Below are 22,811 nucleotides of genomic sequence, written 5' to 3' on the forward strand. Positions count from 1 at the left end.
GGTTCAGGATTTTATTTCCTCACCGAGATACTGCTGCTTTTTTGGCATGCATATCTCAGCCAAAAATTTTTTGGACATAATTGCCTATTTAAGGTGATTGTTTTCATTTAGTTTCTGGGTTGAAGACTTGGCAGTTTTGGATGAGTTTTGCTCAATTATGCCTAATACGCCATATTCCTCAAAGAGTGCAATTTTTTATTTCATGAAAAGCTAAGAGTATTCTCACCTTGGTGTTAATTTTTTGCATCAGTTATTGAATGGACAAAATAATTATATCACAAATCAAGTTTCTAATTTGATTCTTAAGAACGTTTTGTACTATACTTGGTATGTTTTTATACTTTGATCTTGGAACAGAAAATTTCATATTGTTGCCAAGTCTTGTGGAAGGAAAAAATTGATTATTTTTTACATCTTGTGGCTCCCTTGCCCACCTTCTGCAACAGGTTGAACTACCTGAATGAAAAGAGTTATCAAAACTTTGAATGAACATTTTGTTCCCCAAACTTAAGCCAATTTAAATGGTTCATCTTGCTTTCCTTGCACTACCTATTTTCTAGATTATCTTGGGTTTCAGAGAATGGGTTTGGTTAATTTCTGACAAAATCAAACAGGAGAAAAGGCCCGATTTTTTTTTTAAAATAAAACTTATTCTTTTACAAAAAATATACAAAATGACTTATAAAAATATACTTATGCTGAACTTTGCAATCACTCAAAATATTGATCAACCATATCTTCGTCTCCACTTGAGTCGTCCTCTCCTGGATTGTCAGGGAAATCGTCGAAAGATTGAGACGTAGATGCTTCTGTAAAATAAAATCACAGCTGTTACCTACTCGAAAGTGCAATAAAACCCTTCATACTAGTTACGTGTTGTAAAAGAAACAAAAACGTGTATTTTGATACATTGCAGATTTCCTGTCACTTCTCATTTTATGGAAAACAATGAGTCATCATTATTGGTTAAAGTTTCGTTCCAATTTTTCGATACTTTTGCGAGAATATTCTTATAAATTTTCATTTGAAATTATTGGTTAGTGCAAGAAAATATATGGATGTAAGTTTTGAAATACAGTTAACAAGGGACAAGTATTTCTAGTTGGACCTATTTTACACTCACACACACATTTTTTTCTAAATACTTCTATTTTCTGGACAGGGTATTTCATATCACACATTTTGATTAAATACTGGTTTCACTCTAAATATTTTCCAGGAAACTGATCCATTTAGTCTTGTGGAATGTGCAATCAAAATGCTTTGGTTTCTCAGATTACGCTAAGAGTTCTAAATTCACATAATTTTGGCACTCGGTTTCTGAAAGCATATTATTTTGCTTAAATCTTTCAAAATCCAGGATTCTACAGCAAAAACAAATCTTGTTTTAACTAAAAATAAAAGGCAGAATCAGTATTTCAGTGATAGGCCGATAATATCAATTTGCACCTACTGAAAAATTTGCCATAATGCATCATCATTTCAATAAATCTCAGTTTCAATTTTTATAGGTTAATTTTAAATGCTCATAATGTTGTTCAGCATTCAAATTTATGAAATGTGACACTCTGTCTTCTTTTTCTGAGTTTTCACATGATGTAACTATTTGCTGCTTGGATAAAACGATCAATGAGTAAATTATGCCAGATAGTTACGCAGCCCTAATTACCAAGTTGTAAGACAAGGAATAGCCTTGAAAATAGATGTTTCTAAAGTTAATTTCAGCAAGAATCGCGAGCTTTAGAAAGCTTAAGCAAATCTTCAGTATAAAATAAGAGACTTAAAGTTGAAATCGTACAAAGGACGTTTCTCATTGACCTGAAGCTTATGACATTGCGATGACCTAGGGTTCTTACCATTTTGAATCAAATGCCACATCCGTCGTATGATTCAAACTACAAACGTAAGATTTCATTTAAAAAGGACCTCACCAATATTAACTTCAAACAACGATGGGATTGCAAGTACCATTGGTATACAAAACCTCTCGCTACAACTTTGACCAAAATTAAAAAAACAAGCACAGGTGAACAGATACACGGCTGTCAATTCTTCTGGTGACCTTACAAAACCTAATAGCGCAATATTTTTCCGTTTGAAATAGGGTTAGATTTTTGGCGACTTCGAGAGTCTATTTCTGAGCTAAAATTTGATTAAATAAAAAACTGGAAAAGGTCAAAGATTTTTTACTTTTTTACATACTTTCTGAAAATTCATCTGAAAACAAATTGTGCTAGATCCTTATTACAATTATTATGATCTTTTTATTTATTGATTGTTTTACAGTAAAAATTTAAACTTCTCATTCAATTCTTTTGTGAACTTAAGATCATTCAAAAGCATGTTTACCTATCATTTCTCCAATGCATTAAAGTGTAAGCCTTTAAGATAAGATAAGACAGAGGTAGAATGTATATTTCCAACACTTTAACTGCGTTTCCTCCTAATCTCATATTTTGGTTCCAAAACTGAAGAATACACAAGTGACATAGAGAATTGACATTTTTAGGTTCAGATCAAAACTATTCCATTCAAGCAATGGTACTATTAACCATCATCGCGATTTTCATTTTTTTTTTCAAGTTCAGAACCCTCATTACAAGGTCTATTGCAAGATAAGTAAAGAAGATCTGTTAGGCTATTACCTGCACTAAACTGACTAGAAGATGCACCTTCACCAATTGCACTGAGTTCCTGCATTACATACTTTTTCATAATCTCTCGGACTTGATCGATAAAGCCAGGAGGAAAAAAACCATTTTTATCATCACAATCGTCATTAGGTGTTGGAGCAGGCAAACGATCTAACATCGCTATAACTTCTGGTAAGTGAATGTCGCAAATCTATGAGAGAGGATAGAGATTAGAAAATTGTTGGAAAGATATTTACAGCACAAAAATTAATTTCACTGAAATTATCAACCCAATTTAACTTATTTCTGCAGTTATAAAAATTAAAAGATATATAACAGTCGAACCTCTGTTCTAAGGCAATTTGTGGCAACGACCCCACTTTCACTGAATATAAAAACGCCGGGTGGTCGAAAATCTATAAAACACATTAAAAATTACGAGAAAAACCGTAGAAACTGACGTTAGGGTCGAAAAAACTAACAAAATTACTATGGGATCTCCAGAGTTTAATTGATGCACTGGATAACAGAGGTTCGACTGTACTTACATCATTTTAAGATTATGATAAACGCAAAGTTAGGCATTAGTTGCAGCATAGAATTGCACAAAGAAACTTATTCATAAACTCAGCAACTGGCTAAAGTACGAAACCACGTATCTCTGTTTGCGGCTTTACAGACTTCCTGACATACTTTGTTCTTCTTTCAGAACACTCATCAAAATAATTTCTTGAAAACTTCCTATCTTTTTTTCCTCTAGTATTAGAATATTCTGAATAAATTTCAAGCTGTACAGTTAGTAATTGCCAGTTCATTTGCTCAAAAAATTGCAATCATATACTCCACTGAAACATCCCACTGAGACACTGTTCAGACTACCTCATCGCGTCCCTGGCAAAACCTTGAGCACTAGAGACTGGCAAGAGTAGTTTCACAATTTTTTGGGCCTACAATACTTTTTAATAGCTATCTAATATTTTTCTTGGTGCTTTTCTAGTCAAGACGCACTGAGAGAAACTGAGAAGAAAGAAGAACTGCAAAAGAACAGAATTTAACTAACCTGATAGTATACAAATCTCATTGGTGGAACAGTTCCAGGTTTGAAGATAAAATCTAGTTGCTTTTCCTTTTTCTGAGTTACATTTTTGGAGCGTTTTAATGGGATATGGTGATGTTTCTGATCTCTGTAGGCTTCAATTTTGTTATCCAAACCTAGATTAAAAAAACGAATATTCTTTTAAGAAAGTCAACAATCATCGATGAAAGCTAGGTAAGAAAAAGAGCAAAATGAAAAGAACAGTAAGGAAAATCGCAGTTTAATCAAACAGAATAAAAAATTAAAAACACACGAACTCGAAAAAATGGAAATGTTCAAGAGACAAAAAACTGCAGGGTAGGTGAAGAAGTTAGAGCAATGAAAAGATTTTTGGTGCCAAAGTACAAGTACCTGTAAACACTTTTACGGCTAAAGTTTACATAGCTGCGCAATCTTCAATAACCTTCAGGAAAATTGGGTACCTTTCATAAACATTGGGTACTTTAGAGTTACCTACGAAGTTGGCGTGTTTTCATTCTCACAGATTCAATTCAGGCTGATTATCTACCGGAGAATATCTAAAAGTTTGCAGAAGCTTTATCCCAATTGTATTAAGTATTTCCTGTGTAATAAACTTGAAGCTGTGTTAAATCCTCGCATATCTTGTTCAAAAAAGAGGAAAAACGAAAAATTATGAATAGATTACCTGTCCTAACCGATCTGTAGGTTAATATTTGGTAAATTCTATTACTGGAGTCTTTTTTTGGATCATAGCCGAATCGAACCCAGGTACAACGCCAGGGCCCGTCACAATAGAAGTAAGCAACATAATGAATGATTCTTTTCATTGTGTTCTCATTAAACTGAGTTGTCTGCATAATGGCACCTCGGCTCCAAATTGGACGGTCCTCAAAAATCTGAAATTTAGAAAATTAGAAAAGTAAGTCATTCAATTTACCTAAGAGTACAAAGCTAATGTAATGTGATAGGTAAAGATTTAAACCAATTTTGATCCTTAAAGCTTGAAATAAGGACTATGAACGCATAAAAGTGATAGGAAGTTGGAAAATTAAGGAAAAATACCATCATATGGAGGATGGACCAAAATGCAAGGCTGCAAACTTTGCAATGAGGCAATTTCTGTCAAGTTAGGATGAAAAAACTCTCTCAGGATTCTAAAGAATAAGCTTCGAGCAATTTACTTCATTTGGATGTCAATAGAGGGCATTAAAAAAAATGTTCGTACGGAAAAAAAATCCATACCTAAAATATTGATGGCTGATACAGTGATACCTCCTTAAAAACTGTTTTTTTTAAAGGGCATAAATTTACATTAGACTCCGAAAATTTTGTGACCTGAACACACTAGAGTTTTTAAAATGGCAGTTTCTTAAAATCATGTTATCTGGACTGGAAATTCTAAAAAAACTTCCGTTTGGTTTGACATTTTCAGGAATTTTTTTTGCATCAAAATGTCTGCAGTACAGTTTCTATGATCTGGGGACTCAGTTTTGAGTTTTAATATTTAAAGGTCCTATTTTTCATGGACAGCTACCTAGACTTTAGAGGAGCACCTCCTGCCAGAAACTATCCTCGTTGTGTGGGAAGACTCCGTTTTGTCAGATTATTTTGGTTTCAAAGTTAAGGTGATTCGATGGACGCCATACTTTGTGTCAGAACGGCATGCGATATATCGCATCAATTGGTTCCATATTTTCAGCTCCTCGTCATTTTTCTCCTATTTTGAGATCGCACTTCTGTTGTCAGGAGTCTAAAGCACTCACTTACCAATTTTAACAAAGAAATTCAACTTAATAAAGGCGTGGTTTTTTCGAGAAAACATCGCATTCGATACTGATATCGAAACTGCACTCGAATGCGATATTTTCTCTCTGAAAAAACCACGCCTTTATTACGTTGAATTTCTTTGTTAAAATTGGTAAGTGAGTGCTTTAGACTCCTGACAACAGAAGTGCGATCTCAAAATAGGAGAAAAATGACGAGGAGCTGAAAATATGGAACCAATTGATGCGATATATCGCATGCCGTTCTGACACAAAATATGGCGTCCATCGAATCACCTTAATGATTTTGACCCAAGCTGACTTTCCGGAGTATCAGTCAGATACAGATACAGATTCGACTGATACTCCGGAAAGTCAGCTTGGCAACGAAATTTGGTGAGTTTTAGAGTGTTTTGTTCATTCAATTATATATAACGTTTCAATCCAAGAGAAACTTCGAGTTTTTATCAGCATATGTAAAAAATCTTCAGTCACTACGTGTTCTACCTCGTAAGTCGGTTTGCTGAGCGAATGGTGCAAAATAAAGTAAGTGAAAAATAAACAAGCATAAAGTAAAATAAAATTACGAGCGGTAATCAGGAACCGATCCTCGGACCTCCCGCCTGCGAGGCGAGCGCGCTACCGTTTGGCCATGCGGTACTGATAAGGATACAGAGCCTCTATCACCTACGTTTACCTTGTGCCGCTAGCGCACGCGTTTTTTCCGCATCTTTAGCCCTTTTTTTGAGGGCTTTCCCGACCCCATTCGAAAAAACGAAAAAATACGGCATCCCTAAAATCATCTCTAGTATCTTCTTGAATCAGTCACATATTTTTGCGCTGTGATAAAGACTGCTACAATTGAGGAGATTTCCATAAAGTGAAACCTATATGTAATAGTATTTTAGACTACTGTACTCACTTTTTTCAGAGCTTGGATATCAGGCTCCATCGATGGAAAATATGATTTCAAAGCAACAGATGTAGGTTTTTGAGGGACTGTGTCTGCTTGGAATGAACCACACGCTGCTCTTCCGATCCTTCGCTTGCGATTCCGGACTACCAAGTTCAGTTTTGTTGTATTTAGGACATCTTTGGGTTCAGTGCGGAACAGGTAATTCTACAAAATTAACATTAAAGGGATTAACTTTTATGTAATAAAAAGTTCTTGAGTTAGCTGCTGGCTGATGAACAGTTGTGAAAAAATGATAAATTCTCCTCAGGAATTTTGGTGACCACTACTCAATAAGCATTAGACAAAATGATGACTTTTCAGGGGTTTTTTTTGGAGACAGTTTTTGGAATTTTTAAAATTAAAAATCTTTTGCAGATTGAAAAAGAAAAATATATAGCTAAAAACCACCAAGTTTACTTCTTCAAAATATTGTATAATGGATCATCCAGTGTTTGACTAGTCCTCTGGGAGCATCCTCAATTTGCTAATGAAAAACTTGAGATGTTCATAACCCCCCCTTATGATGCCCTATTATGTCCCTGTAATGGATTGTAATTCTCTTGAAGATACCTCCAGTGACGTGTAATTTAGTAAAACTATCCTTGCTATTTTTTAAACGTCTTCTGCAGAACTCAGAGAGGCTGGTAGTTCAGGTTTTGAACAAATTCATGGTCAAAGGGTGAAATGCTCCATTCTCCATTTGCTATGATGCAGACCTCCTGTCCTACTTTACTTTTTCTTGAGAATACTAGTCAACGCATTTTCTTGAAAACTATCTTGATTTTACTTCTCTGTTAGCAGAATATTATTCTGTATTTTCAAGCTAGAAAGTTGGCTTGTTTCTCTTTGAAAAAATAAAATAGGAGTAGAAATTTTGAAACATTTCAATGGTGATACGTGGTTTTACACTTTCAACATTTCATCTCTCTAATTATAAGTTTTCACAGTTCTAAGTCAAATACATAGTCAAGCATCACCAATTTTTTTTGCCTGTAAATAACTGATTGCTATGACAATACCATAATATAATCAAAGCCCTCAAAACAATTGACAGTGCTAATTTTATAGGAACAGAATAATACATACAAAAGGAACGTCTACTCTGGAGAAATATGAAGGCATCAAAAAAATTGGCGCAGGTTCGTTCAGCCAGTCCTTCGTGATCATTGATGTTGGAATTACTGCATTGTGGATGCTTTCATTCTTTCCACCATCTTTTTTTGCCACAGGTAGGTATTGAAAATCACACAAAGCTGAAAGTTGTGGCAAACAAAAAGGTATTAATGATTTGGGATGACGATAACTTACTATTGAAAACTCAGAGTGAAACAAGTAAAAGTAAATTAGTAAACAGTTTAACTAGGGAGAAAATAGATTGAATTTTTCTATACGATCAATGCAGATCATTTACTTAGGTACATAAATAAGGATACATTGACATTAGCACCAATAAATAGTTGCATTCAAAGTATTCAGCATTTCTATTTTTCAGCAGAGAATACGAGAATGTGATTCATATACCTTGAGAGAGTTCAACCATTGCACTGGCAGAAATTATACACCCGCAGGTGGAGTAATTCATTGGTGCAAACATCTACGTATACTTAAGTATGATGCCATCTGCCAGAGATCGTTACCGTTATGACTGAAGTAAGTATGTCGTAGTTTATCCAACCATACAACTGACGTATTGCCATTTGCCAATCTTGTTGCCAATTTTACTTGCTAAGTTCTGCCAAGGTAGACTATTTAATTTTCAATATTACTTGCTTTCACTGATAAATTCTTTTACTTAGTTTCCAAATTTTCGACTGAAGTCAAACAGAAAGAAAGAACTGATCTTTAAGTTTGAAATTGAGCCACCGATTTTCTTTGACAAACAGAATTGGGTAGTATTAAAATATTGAACTTACTGTCATAAACAAAAGATTTCTCAACGCACCCCACAATTTCAGTGCTCACCAAAACCGGCTTGGTATCTTCATCAGTTGAACTACTGCTTTTCTTCTTCCTGATTTTAATTTTCAACAATAATCCTCTGGAGTCTACCGGATGTCCAAAAACTGACTTGCAAAATCGATCCTCCGGTCGGAACTTCAATCCTAGTTTAAGCCCTGGCTCTGAGACCACCTGCAATTTTTTCTGAGAGTTATTATCATTGATTGGAATCACTTGTGGAAATACGGTAAAAATCACACAGAAAGTCACCAAAAAAGAAGCAAAAACAGGCTTTGGTTTTTGATTACTTTGTCTGGTGATATGATCACACTATCTGCAACTTACTTTGTGGTCCCGAACTATGTAAAACTGGTTTGTTTCACACAATGGCCATTTCGGACATTTTACAAGTCCATCTTTGGGTGTACAGTACGCAAAAAACTCCGCTTGTCAGAAATATCGTAAAAAATACCAATATTGTAATAGTATCGCTGCCAGTCTTTGAATGCATTTTTAAAATAAAATAATTTGAGACTCACTCGAGAAATGCCAGTTAGTCCTCCCAGGGTTTCTATCATCTTATCTTCATTTTTGACGATGCCAGGATATTCGACACAAAATAAGCGCCTACTGAAACCTCTATTGTCAATTACATTCTCTTCCATACTGACTTGAGTGCCGAATTGATGGAATACTTCTAACTTCGAGTTTGATTAAAAAGTTTCATTCTTGTGCTGATGCACCTCCTGAGCTGAAAAAATAAGCACTCATTGTAACTAAAATATCCCGCCTTTAAATACCTAAACCAGACAAAAAGCAAAAGAAACAGATAAGCAGGAATGCAGAAAGTTCTTGGCCTTCCTGTTTTTTCAATTGGCTTATCTATTTAAAAAAGGCCCTTCATCCTCAAAACTTGCAAAAAAATTACTTTTTAATGGCTCTGTCCTTACAAATTGCCGCAATTTTTCAAAAAAAAAAAACCATAATTTTAACCAAAGAATTATGAAAAGAAACTGTGATTTGTACTGCAGTTTGGCAAATACAACACAATGGACCACTAGACAAGGTACGAATTTAAGCATTCTGATACATGTTTCTTAACCAGAATTTCACGTAGAACACGACTCGCGCAATGAAAATTACTAAAACCAACTCCTAACGAAGGTATTAACGTTTTTATTTCACATTGGTTACGAGTAATTTGAACTGCCCGCTCACAAGAAACTCAAAGCTCTGCGTGAGTCAAATCGCGCACTACAACAGTTTCGGCAATCTTCTCTATCGAGCAATGTTCATTTCCCATCATGTGTTGTTCAAACTATAAGCTATTTGCTATAGCTGAGCCAAAGCGTCAGGATTGAGGTTGCCAGATTTTTATATCGCAGAGATTTTCATGATACACGTTTAGCGCGCGATGTGATTCACGTAGAGCATTGAGTTTTCATGAGCGGGTGGTTTGAATTCACGCATCAAGAATCATTAAATATCTTTGTAAGGAGTTGATTTCAATAATTTCCGTTGTGCGTATCGTGTTTTACGTGAAATTTTGGTTAAGAAACATGTATGAGAATGCTGAAATTCGAACCTTGTCTAGTGGTCCATTCAGCTAGCTTTCCCACCAGAAAATACCTTTCCTGGGGCCTTTTCATTTTCACATATGATCCATTGCGACCAGCCCAATTGCATAGTCAAGAAGTTTTTGCAACCTTGCGAACAAGACAAATGGATTAGTTTGTTGGAGTTTTTTGCCAACATGCGTTAAAAATCCAGCATAAAGCTGAAAATCTCAATATAGAGGTAAAAAGCTCATATGAGCACAATTTTTCCTCAAAGAGACATGCTGTTTGGTGCAACACTAGTTACGTCCATTCAGGAAGGCAACTGCAGACGCGTTTCGTCCTTGTTGGGCCAATCCTCAGTGCATTGCAAATGGATCACTTTAAGGATACAACCAAATCAACATGCTCCCGATCAATTCTCGATTGCTCTTTAAAGGCAGCAGCGCAGCCATCTGGAAAAGGACAGTAAGTAAACAACTGTTGTGGTACTGGAAAGAGTTGTTCACTTTTTGTATTCGTTCCTGACGAATCAACTCATCATTAGTGCTTTTTCAACTTACTCTTTCATTAGGAATGATTCCTATGAACTGCTGGACTTGAGGAACGAGATGAATCGCAAAGACACCAACCATACCTCCCTGTCTGGTGATTTTTCTCATGAGGTAGCAACGACGAAATACCTTGAAATGGGGTTGGTATCAATGCAACTCTTGTTACTAATTCTCAATCAAAAAAAAAAAATTTCTGGTCAAAAAAAAATTGCTGCTTTCAAATTGATGAATTTAACAAGGTGCAATGAGACTTACTTGAAGTCAGAGTGGCTGCATTTAGAAATAAGTGCACATTTTGTTCGCGAAGATGTTATTTGCACTGAGAACCGATTGAAGAAGTTCAGAGAATTCGCCAAGACCTCTAAAATTACTTTTAAAAGAGTAGAAAAATAAAATGTGAAGAATTTCTGAGCATGCCACCGGTTTTTCAAACTTGTTTGTAAACAAATGACATAACCTAGATGGATATTCATAGAGAAAAACAGAATGATCTCTGTTGTTTCAGTCATAGAAAATTGGTGGTCTTTTAATATAACCAACTAAAGATCAACCAATAAAAATAAAGGTATGCTACGGCTGAAGAATGCAACACGCTGCTCATTAGCCAAACATGCAACTCAGCAACCAGTAGGGTATCTGCTCTAAAAGTACCTCTAACTTCGCCTGTTGAATGTTGTTGATCAGCTGTTGAACACATTTTTAGCGCCAAAACTTTGTTGATACCATTGTGTACTACTGATAACTTGTCACTTTTCAGAAGCCGACGTGTAATTCTGCTAAAATCCCATTTCAAGCGGCTTCTTGTCCAGGTAGATCCTCGCGAATTGTAATTTCGGTTCCTCACTGAAGCACCGTGAAGTTATAGTTCATCTTCCGTCTTATAAGGTATAGTTTTGCTCCAGTATTAAATCACTTTTCTTCTCACCTTCCAGATTCACTTTTGGCTCGTTTTCAGCCTAACTCATTCTTTACTTGAGCAGTTGAGCTTGCTTTTGGCGTCAGTTTTTTAGATTTAGCGTTGATTTCCTCACAGAATTTTTAATAGAGACTCATCATCAATCTGCTGTATATGCAACTGATCTTGGTTTGGGTTAGTGTTGGTTTTCCCGCTCACTTTATCTGTTATCTCCGATGAAGATTTAGAGCCTGCTCATCGTTTGTGAAGACAAAAGCTAGCCTCTATATAGCTCCAAACGGGCACATTTTAGCAGCTGAATACTTGGGATTTGTTGTTGGCGCAAAGTGTTCTGAAACAACTCATTGGATGCCCAATGATCGTCATCGATTAACTCTGTTTGAACTGCCCGATAACTCGCATTTCTGTCCATGAATGCCGTACATTTTACCTAACACTGAACCACCTCTAGAGGTCAGCAGGATCATTTAGTTACTTTTGCCAAACAGATGAACAAAACAATACACTACTGTAGTCTGGACTCACTTTACAAGTGGAAGGCGAAACTGAGTCATTGATGCGTTCTTGAGTATTGAACACGGAATGTGCGCTGCCGGTACAATTTTCAATATCATTGATGAGGTGAGGTTGTAAGAGCCATCAATTTTTAGAACCTAAGTGGAATTCTGCACAATATCTCAGGTAGAAAATCAGCAAGCAAAGGGAACTTTGACGGTTGAGGCGTTGAGTGCAGAAAGGGCATTTCTCGGTTGCTTTGTTTCAGAATCTCCAGTGCTAATTTATATTTTAGAGAGGAAAGTATCGGGTAAATTTTCTGAAATTTTGCGTTTTCGGCATCGTAAGATCATAAAGAATATTTGGTAAAAGTAGTGTCAAATTACATTCATTTGCTTTAATTACAATGGATGAACCGTTGGCAGAGATTTTGAGACACCGCAACCAGGAAATGTCCTTTCTGTACAGAGTGCCTCAATTGCACATTGTTCAAGTATTGCCACTAATATCTTTTAATTCTCAAGTACCTCCATTCATGCATTTACATTGGGGCTGAAACTTCTCTGTCTTGCTTCGTCTTTTCATGGAGCTGAAGTTAGAAAGATTCCATCATCTCATTCTTTCAACATAACTGTAAAACTACTGCGTAAGTATTGTGAATCCTTAGTGTGTGGCCCGTTTCTCATCACACCTATTGACCAGAGATGTACTCTCTTCTCATTTCAGGATCCTGAACAGCAAACATGTCTCCAACCAAGCAGTCACAATTGAACATACATTTTCGCGTCACAAGGAGTGGCACTCCAAAAGGCAAGCGCAACAAAGAGAATGACAATACTCCTTGTAAGAAACCAGCCCCAGTCGCTACCCCCTACAAGTTAACCTCCGAAGCAGAAAATTACGTCCACATTGACACCCCTCGGCCACCGAAAAGGCCCTACTCTTCATCAAAGCAGACTGCTGAAGACATTTCACCACCCAAAGGTATTCACTTTTAACCTGAATGAGCAAGTTTACATTGCCAATGATTGATATATCTTAAAGAGCTGTTGTGAATTCATTCAATTCATGTATCTGAGAGCATTAAACATTGGGAACTTAGAAAAACTTTGCGCTGTATTTAGATGAATATAGTGAGGAACAACATATCTGCTTATACAACTCAATTTAAATCAGACTATCTCTCAAGTGTGATTATTTTGAACTAAAATGGAGTTCTTTCATGTTTCAGAGATTTGCGATTCAAGCACCTTTTCTTTTGTAAAATTTTGCTTGTAACACAATGGTGCCATTGGTTTTCTCCTAAGTTCTAAAAAGAAGCTCTCAAAGTTAAGGTCGTAATGGAGGGGATATCCCTTGCTAATTTGAGAGTCCACTTCTATATCTAGTGGAACTCTTGAAGTACAGATAGAGAGCAAATGTATTAGCAGGGTTGCTGTACTTACAGTTCCAGTCTTGGAGTCCCCAAAGAAAGTGGCACCCCCATAAATGTTTTTGCTACCTATCTGCGCGTAAAGTTTGACTAGATATGATGAACTCTCAACATATCGTGGGGCATTCCCTCCTTTATGGCCGTAACTTTGAGAGCTTTTTTAGATCTCGATAGTTGTTTTCTCTGAAACAAAACGCGTAAACAAAGTACGTAAATCCCTGACACGTACAAGAGCCCCATTCTTCAGGCCCTTTGCAAATCAGCAATTCATTTAAAAAAAGGAAAAATTTCTTGTGCTGCCGAAAAATTTAATGTCAGGTGAATTTTATACCAATCCTTACTAGGAATTGTCTCTTCTTTGAGCGTTGCGTTTCCATTACTAGGAGTAGGTATTGTTGGTAATTATTTTTCCCTGAATCGCTGTAAAAATAATATGATAAATTTTCAAGAGCTAGAAAGATGTCGGCTGAAAATAATCGATTAGTACAGCAACATATTTGAATCTATACTTACTGAAATGTATTGACAGCTTAATAATCAAGCTTTCAATATCCATCAATTACAACAATTATAACATCAATTATTGATGCTAGTATAACATGTTTCAATCCTTACCTTCAAGTAACTAAATAAAATTGCTTTTGTGTGTAAGTATTTCATAGTAAAGTTCTTAGTCTAGACTTTCTTCTTGTTTCATCATCAGAAAATGGATTTAAATTGGCCCGCAAAGTCCTTCATGGAAGTGCCACATCATCTTTACCTGGGCGAGACAAGGAACTAAATGAAATGAGATCATTTTTGGAATCCCATTTAGAAAATGAGACCTCCGGAGCAATGTATGTTTCCGGCCAACCTGGGACAGGAAAAACTGCATGCCTCACACATCTGTTGACAGAAGAAAAGGTAAGCTAGAATTTCTTGAAAAGCTCAAGCCACGAAGTGAAAGATGTAACAAACCAGCAACAATATGAAAAGCCTGTCTTTTTTTATGTTTTTCCTGCAGTCTTGTTTCGTCAAGGCTCAGAAAAATATTTTCTAGTTAGTACCGGAGTTCTAGAATTTTATTATAATGGGCAATTTATTATATGACGGAACTTAGAAAAGTCCTTGCCTAGTTCTTTGGAAAAGATTCATGATTTCAGCTCGAGTGAAGTCTTGATGTGATGGTTCTTAAACAAAAGAGGCAAAGCACTACCCTCTGGCAATTTTGAAATTTGCAGTTTTCTTGCACGTTGATTCCCCCATCACTATTCATCAGTTTAAGCTGTATGCTGTTTGCGGAAACTGCAGCTGCATGTCTCAAATTTCTTAAAATTTTGAGCTATTTTATAAAGGTGTCAATTCTGCCAACCTTGATCGAAGCTGCTCAGTGAAACTTCCAAACAACGGAAATTTTGTCAAGCGAGAAAACTTATGTTAATATATCACTAACTAATTGTAGGACTCATGAATTATTGCCAATCAACTTGGTCATTTTGCCATAAAAAAGTAACAGGAAAAATTTTTAGATTACAAAAGAAAGTGCTCAAAATTATTTATGGTCTGACAAATGATTACTCATGCTGTGAAATTTTCAAAAACAAGAAACTGCTATCCTTCCCTTCAATGATAATTTTGAAAAGAGCAATGTGTATGTACCGAAATGCCAACTAAGTTGAAAAACTGTTGGACATGCATAGTATTAACACAAGTAACAGGAATAAAAACAAATTTCTAATGCCGAAAGATAACAGAGATCTCTATGTAGTGAAATGTCTAAAATGTTTTAATGCCCTTCCATCCATCACAGATATGACAGATAGCAAGATATTTTCTAGAAGAATAAAAAACTATTCAATTGATAAGACATTGTATTCAATCAATGAACCGACAGATTAGTGAAATTAGTTGTTTTTTTCATGTAGAAATTAGACACTCATTAGTTTGTTTGTTTAAAGTTATAAAACATATTGTTGACGCATTTGTTTGCCTGTATGAACATTTTTGACGCATAAATTTTATTATTATCAAGGGCCAATTTTCTGCAATTATAGTTATTTTGCACAATTTAGGATATTTTTGGTCTAAATAATCTGTAGGTATTTAATTAAAGAAAAATTGCTTATTATAAGAAGCAGAGCACTATTGATAATCTTGTGTTCTTTTCTCTCTTTTCAGATAAAGTCAAATTTCAAAATTGTGTCGGTGAATTGTTCCTACATGCAGTCTGCAGTTGCGATTTATGGTAGGATATGTGAAGAACTTTCTCTGAAAGTTTCCGGCAGATCTGAAAAAGAATATTTGACGAAGATTCGGAAGTACCTGAGCAGTGAACATAAAATGATGTGAGTGAATAACTTTGCTATTTCATTTTAAACATTAAACCATTTATCTTTACAGTCAATGGTTGTATTTACAGAGTGATCCAAAAGTCCTGCACCACCTCCATAGCCCCCAGGGTTCTTGTCCCTTCTCAAGGTGATCTTAAAATTTTAGAGGGTCCCAGCACATTGGTTCCTTTGACCTAGGACCATTCACGAAATTTCAAGTCTCTATCTCAATTTGTTCGAAAGTTACAAAGGTGATGTCAGTTGCTGGTGGCAAAGAATCTATAGATCACTCTATTTAAGTTGGATAAAATTACGATGTCAACTGTTATAACCATGCCCAAGTGATATTGTCTTTATTTCTATGTGTATCTTTAACACGAATACAACTGTCATAATAGATTCGCAGCGCTGTGTCTTCTGAAACCTCAAAATAAATTCTAAAATATTGTTTCCAATTCTCAACCGATTTTAATATATTGAGATCAGTGTTAAGTTGAAAATAGTTCTTTCAATTTCATTTCAAGAGTTTGAAAGGTGATTTTCGATAACAATTTTTATTGATTGACGCAAAGACTGAACTTTCAATTTTTCCAAAGTACTCTCCTGTGTAGTTGAAATTTAAAATAAATCAATCGAACCTAATATATGTTGTACTGAAGCTGATGATTCACTTCTCAGTCTCATCCTCAAGTTCATAATTTTTCCTTTTCTTTCAGTCTATTGATACTTGACGAAATCGATCAATTGGAGACCAAGAAGCAGAACGTTTTGTACTCAATTTTTGAATGGCCCTCATTACCGGATGCCAAGTTGGTTTTAGTTGGTATAGCCAATGCCTTAGATTTAACTGACCGAGTTTTACCCCGACTGCAAGCCAAGCTTGAAAAGCAACCGCAGCTGCTTCACTTTGCACCGTACACAAAACAACAGATTATTGATATCATTTGCGAAAGATTCAAAGAGGTAAGAAACTGCAATTTTTTCTTAAAAAAACTTTTTAACGGGATGAAAAATTTGAGCGCAAATTTTTGAAGGAAGGCAGGAACACCGATGGTACTGATTTTTTCTTCAGCCTAATTTTGCGATCAAACTTTATTACTGTACCAAGTTTTTTGGACTGTGAGTGATTTTGTAAAAATCTCTATTTTAATTTTCAAAACTTTCAATCATCTTAGTTATTTATTGAGAACTAAGGTGCATAAAGGAAACTCCTTGCTTATGATGTTTAAGAATCGCCACCAACAATTTTTTTTTGTGTGTGCAATAACTACCAGCTCATTAAACTAAGTTCATGCTAAAGACAATGCTTAAATTATACAGAATAGCTTGTGAAAGTCCCATCTCTCTGCTAGCATCCCCCCCCCCCCCCCCCCCGTTATGATAAGGAAAGTAAAAGAAGATTCTCAAACACGGAATTAGAGAAACACCCTTTTCACACTCAATTCCTTAATTATCTTTGCTACGTTTGAATTTACTCTTTTTCTGTGGTGCATCACTTCCCCTGTCAAAAGCTCTTTAATTTTCATCAAACGATCAAGCCCTCAGGAAAGTTTGTCTTCGAAAAATTCTTCGAAAAAAAAAGTGAGCCTAACCTCTAGGTGGTCTAAATAATGCCAAACTCAATTCAGAAAAATATAAGTACCTTCGGCCAAACTCCTTTTTCTTTTGTCAAAGGAGCCTGTATGCATTCTCAACCTTTATTTTTTTAATTAACGATTTAATCGATTGTTGTGTTTTCAGGGTAATATCTCATATTTATTAGATGACAATGCTTTAAATTTACTCGCGGCCAAAGTCGCAGCAGTCTCAGGTGATGTGCGTAAAGCATTGGATGTTGCCAGATGCGCAGTAGATTTAGCTGAGAACAAATCCAAAAGCTCCGTTTTACAACCAAGCTCTAACAATGGTAAGATAAATTTTCTAACCCTTCCATTTTTCTACTTGATATGAGTTTTTTATTTTTCAAAACTCATAAGTAGCAAAAAATTGACAAAGAAGGTTTAAATAAGTGCTTATTATCTATGCTTCTTTGTTTTGGTAATGACTTACTGTATATTTTTAAATCAAGGAGATTTTGTAAAAACAATGTTGACAATACAAGTTGAATGCAAAGCTACCAAAATTGTTTTCATATGATCTACTGCTCCTTCTCTCTTTTGAGATTTTTTTTTGCACAGGACTAAAATGCTTTTGTATGTGTTGATAACTCTGATTATTTACTTGCTCAATGTGGCTACAAGTGATTTCTTTGGTATGATGTCTAGCGTCAGCAAAAACCAAAGAAGCTGGAAAATATTAGTAAATTTGATGCCATCAGGAAAAATTAGAAGAATCGGTATGTGTCAGAAAAATCTGAGTGTGTCAAGCATCTCTCAAGCACATGAAATTTAGTGCATGCAAAAAGAGAATCTTTTATTCAATTCATTAATTATGTTGGTTAGTAAAATCCAACGAGGTGTCCATTTATTCATGCAAAAACTCAGCAACTTTCGTTAAAAATATCAGAAAAAATCAGAAACATCCAAAATGAAATTCTAGTAGACACTCTGAAACATTGGTTAGTCTATACAAGAGTTGCCGCTTTAGTCTTAGTTATTTTTCAATTGATGTATATTAATGTTGCCAATCTTCTTACAGTTTCAAGCAGCAGCGTCGCTTCCCTTGACAAAATTGAATTAAAAGAAGTCCTGGCGACCATCAATTCCGTTTACGGAACGAGTCAAGTTTTGAACGCTGTGACTGGTTCGCAACCATCTCTACCTCTTCAGCAACAGTTAATAGTTTGTTCTCTTCTTCTCATGATGGACCATGAAACCAAGAAACTGGACATCACATTGGGAAAGGTAATTTGATCTTTAGCCTAGTCAGCATTTATTCAGCAAAAAAATTAACAGAATTTGAAAATTAACCTTTTTCTTAAAGCTCTCTAAGTATTATAAAGTAATTTTGAGGTCAAAATTTATAGATGCTTGAGCAATATTTGATGCAGGAAAAAAAGTGAGAAGGCTCATAGAGTTCCGTTTTGACCCATAGAAATCTTACCAAACTGTACAATAGGTTTGTGATCTAGTATTCAGCGGTAAAACTGTAGAAATCGTCATGAAAGATGGTTTCCTTGAGTTGTGGGTAGGTGTGGAAATTGTGAAAAGTGGAAAGGCTGGCAATGCCGTTCAGCTAAAAATACAGTTGGAGACGTAGATATTTTTCACATACTTATCTCTATGTTCATAGAGTATTTAGGTTCATCTACTCTGGAATTTTAATTTACTAAAAACCTTGCTATTGCGGCTAATATTGCTTTCATGTGTTGTTATAATCTTCCTTCTTTCTCTCTGCATTTAGCTGCAGTTGCGTTAACTTATATTTAGTCAAGTGATTACTTTATATCTGTTTTTGTTTGTTAATTGCCAAAGTTCGTACTTATTTCATCTTTTTCTTGTCAGTAATGGGCCAGCGGATACACTGTTGAAAATAAGATAAAGGCCCACAGCTCACACATTTTAAGATGAATTAGTTGTCTCTGTAAGAAATTGTGGAAGAGCAGTACATCTTTAGCTTTTGCAGAAAAATTCTTTTTTGATCATTTTACAAATCTCTTTTTCAAAGGTTTCACTTCCTCTTTTTTTAATCTATAAATTTTCTCTGTTTTGATGGAGGAAAAAAGTTTGGTTTTAATTATTAAATAGGTAAGTGGTCCTCCTCTGACATGAAAGGACAAATGAAGCTTCGGAACACCTTTATTGTTTAAATTTGCAAGTGTAAAAGCACAAAATATTTGTACTCTTCCTGCTAAAATGAAAAACAAAATGGTCCCAATAGCATCTAATTAGTTGGTCTCAATTAGGGCGAGCCAAGGTTCATTATGTCTTTGAAATCAGGAAGAAAAAAAGTAACTGACAATTGTAGGGAGCTTTGATTTTTCTCAAGGAAGGACCGAACTAACCAAATATTTTTCTTTTTCTTAGTTGTATGATGTGTTCCGCAAAGTCTGCTCAAAGCAAAGGCTTGGTGGTGTCGACTTATCCGAGTTCATCTCCCTTTGCGATCTTGTTCAAGCCCGAGGAATCCTTAAAATTCACAGCAAAACTCGTAATCGACAGTCAAAGGTAATTTTTTGCTTCTCTATCATTTTAGTATTGAAAACCTTAAAATCTTTTAGTAATATGTCTCAGCACCATAGAACTATTAGCTTTTTTCAACAAGTCATTAAAACATTCGCTGTCAAGAAAAGCTGGAAAGTTAAATACCTTTCAATTAAGTTCCTCTGAACTTAAATCAGGGTGTCTTGGAGACAATCTTGCCTTGAAAAGGAGAGTACTGTATTGCGTTATCTTACTATGGAATATATGTTGATTATTTTTTAGTCTATTTTCTAAAGATTATTATTACGGTGTTTCAATTTCATCGAGCACCGCGAGGAAAGAGTGGTGAAGAATTACAATTCAGCACCTTAATCAGAGGTGCTGAAGGTGACATTGTTTAAATCGGTGTATGAGGTGAATTCCTGTTGCGTCCTTGCTGCCTGCAAGGTTTATGCTCTAGTGTATCTATTTATATCAGAAACCTTTGAAGCTCCTAAAATTTTGGAGTGAAGTTTGAATATTGATCTAGTACCTATTTATGATGTTTTCATATTTGTTAAGTGTCATGCCATTCTTAAATCATTGTAAATGTGGATCTTTCTTTGTGACATAGACTATTTTTTCTTGTAGGTAAGCTTGCAGTGGGACAAGGAAGAACTGATGGCAATTTTACAAGATAAGACGCTGCTATCAGATATCCTAGCAGATAAGAAAGTTCTGTATGACAAGTAAAGAGACCATCAATGAATCAAAATTTTTAGGTCAATTACTCTGACATTCCTATTATTTAATTATTTTGTCCTCATTTGAGGAGTTGAATAGTATTGAAAATGGTTTTATACTTTTTTATCGAGGAAATATCCTTTGAAATGTTCGCGTGATCTCGACTAATTATTTTTCGTGCATTTTTAATCTATTTTTATTTTAAAAGTTGCATGCCTGAGTGAATGCTCAACAATTTTTGTTTAAAAACGCTCAAATTGTTTAGATAATATTTTATTTAATAAAACAGGTGACAGTCAAGAAATGAATAGACCCTGGAGGTCATAAAATTCACAAATAGTCGTTATCAAATGTTCACTCATTTTAAAATAAGACCAAAAAGAAGAGACAATTTTTTCTTACCGAGTCAAAAGACAAGAAAAACTTGAAATCTATTTAACTTGTCAGTACGTATTAAGTTGTAACTATTTTATACAGTTATATTGACTTTCATTAATCAATGTAAATAATTAGGGAATTTGACCCATCTGCGCCCTGTAACCTCATTAGTATTTGGCACTTTTAGATAGTTTGTTTGACTTATTAAGATACTTATCCTTTGAATTTTAAATTCATCTTTACTCCGAAATTTTGATGTATTTACCTCTCTAGAATATTTCGGCTTAAATATGATTCTTCAGGAAACGTAAGTTAACATCAAGATATCATGCACACTCTAATAAAATACCGATTTAATGTTCAAGTTTAAGCTACTATTGAATCTGTTACTTCCTGAGGTATCTATCAGCTATTTTCTCTGTAAAAGTGGCCTTTTAAAATCCTTGATTGAAATGACAAATAACCAAACAAAAACGTTCAGTTTGATTTAATCAAATTAAGAGTTTTTTTAGTTCATGTTTGGATAGTTGTAGCCCATGTAATCTAATGTTCCTTAATAAATATTTTGGGGAAAGAAAATCGAAATTTGCTGCTGAACAAAATAAAGTAATGGAAAATGTGTACACAAACATTTTATTGCTTCATCTGAGAGTGCCTAATGAGCTGAGTTCGCAGTATTTTTCATAATTTTTTTCTGATATGGGACATTGTAGGAAAATAGATTTAAAAGTGAGAAAATTTGCTGCCTTGTGACATCATCTGGCAGCGTTTTCTATTTAAACACATGTATTTTAGCAGATAAGGTTATTTTGTCATATTTTCTCCAATAATTGTTCAATTTTGAAACCAAGGATATCCTCGTACTCAGTTTTCCTAGCAGTATCATTTTAAAGATGAAATTCACAAAATTTAAGACACCTGCAAATTCTCTATTCAGCTGAAATCGAAAGTCCCTTATCAATCTATTGCTATCTTAATGTTTTTTTTACATCTTCTGGTGTTTACACCGCAACCAATCCATCAAGGACGCTTCATTTCAGCACCCCTAAAACCTCATATTAAATATTTTGAAGCACTAGAATGTCTGTAGCCTTTTAATTATGATTTGTCTTCGAATTTGAAAGTGACGGTTAAATGAAATGATATGAGTGTATGATTTGAATTTTGACGATTGGTCTGTTAGGATACACACCAAATGTTAATTTCATCTTTTTTCATTGCCTGTCTGATATTATGAGGGCTAGATAAACAGGGCCCATTCCATAGTAAACAGTACTGAGGGAAAATATTACTTTGAATTTTTAATGAAGCTTAGTGTGTAGATTTTAAAAATAATTTTTAATGCTGTTTTTTACACCTAATTCTTACTCCATTATTGTTCACACATTGGATCCAATATTTCTCTCGAACGTGCCTGGGTCTAATTAGGGGACCAAGAAAACAGCTGCAGCGATAATACTTATCCTTCTGTTCTATGTTCCATTTTTCTCTTATGTCATTTAATCATTCATGTTAGTGTTGATTACAACCTAAACTTGAATTTACTGAAGAACCGTGTCGTATTTTAAGAGGATTTTCTATCACTGGAAATGAATCCTTATTTATTCCTTTTCATAATAGTGAAGCGAAATGTTTGTAAATAGTTGTTTGTGTTTGTTTGATTTTACCTGAGCAGCCTTAGCTCTACATTTATTTATTGCTTAGACAATTGAACTGCATTGACTACTCGTAATTTCCTCCGATGTTACATTTTGGTCGGAATAAGTCTTCTTGCTTCCGACAGGAAAGAATCTTGGTCTTCTCTTTTTTTGTGAGCTGTCAATTGGCCGATTTATTTTTTCCTCTTCAGGGGTGCAGAAACCTCCCAATCATGATCACAAGGCCGCTTTCGCGAAAAAACGGGAAGACTGTGAAAATTGGGAACGCCAGCTCACAAAAGCGTTAAAATTGCGGCAATTTGTAAATAGAGGACGGAAGAGGGTCAGAGTATAGACAATTTTGGGAAAAGGGGTTCTTTCGA

The 22,811-nt window shown here is 35.1% G+C and overlaps 2 protein-coding genes across 2 annotated transcripts; one reads left to right on the forward strand and one right to left on the reverse strand.

Moving 5' to 3' along the window:
• Positions 1-611: 611 nt before the first annotated feature.
• Positions 612-10,899, reverse strand: l(2)37Cd (general transcription factor IIIC subunit l(2)37Cd). Its single transcript, XM_019044991.2, has 9 exons — positions 10,712-10,899; positions 8,886-9,097; positions 8,322-8,538; positions 7,495-7,661; positions 6,376-6,573; positions 4,376-4,586; positions 3,694-3,845; positions 2,646-2,844; positions 612-809 (listed from the first exon to the last, which is right to left on the reverse strand). Exons 2-9 carry the CDS (start codon positions 9,009-9,011, stop codon positions 712-714), a joined length of 1,368 nt encoding a protein of 455 aa, XP_018900536.2. The 5' UTR covers positions 9,012-9,097; positions 10,712-10,899; the 3' UTR covers positions 612-711.
• A 283-nt stretch (positions 10,900-11,182) lies between these two features.
• Positions 11,183-22,365, forward strand: Cdc6 (Cell division cycle 6). Its single transcript, XM_019044939.2, has 9 exons — positions 11,183-11,341; positions 12,594-12,851; positions 14,003-14,202; positions 15,457-15,623; positions 16,325-16,571; positions 17,349-17,514; positions 18,246-18,451; positions 19,574-19,714; positions 20,321-22,365. Exons 2-9 carry the CDS (start codon positions 12,611-12,613, stop codon positions 20,420-20,422), a joined length of 1,470 nt encoding a protein of 489 aa, XP_018900484.2. The 5' UTR covers positions 11,183-11,341; positions 12,594-12,610; the 3' UTR covers positions 20,423-22,365.
• Positions 22,366-22,811: the final 446 nt, after the last annotated feature.

This window comes from Bemisia tabaci, chromosome 7 (assembly GCF_918797505.1).
Source record: "Bemisia tabaci chromosome 7, PGI_BMITA_v3".
NCBI classification, from domain to species: Eukaryota; Metazoa; Arthropoda; class Insecta; order Hemiptera; family Aleyrodidae; genus Bemisia; species Bemisia tabaci.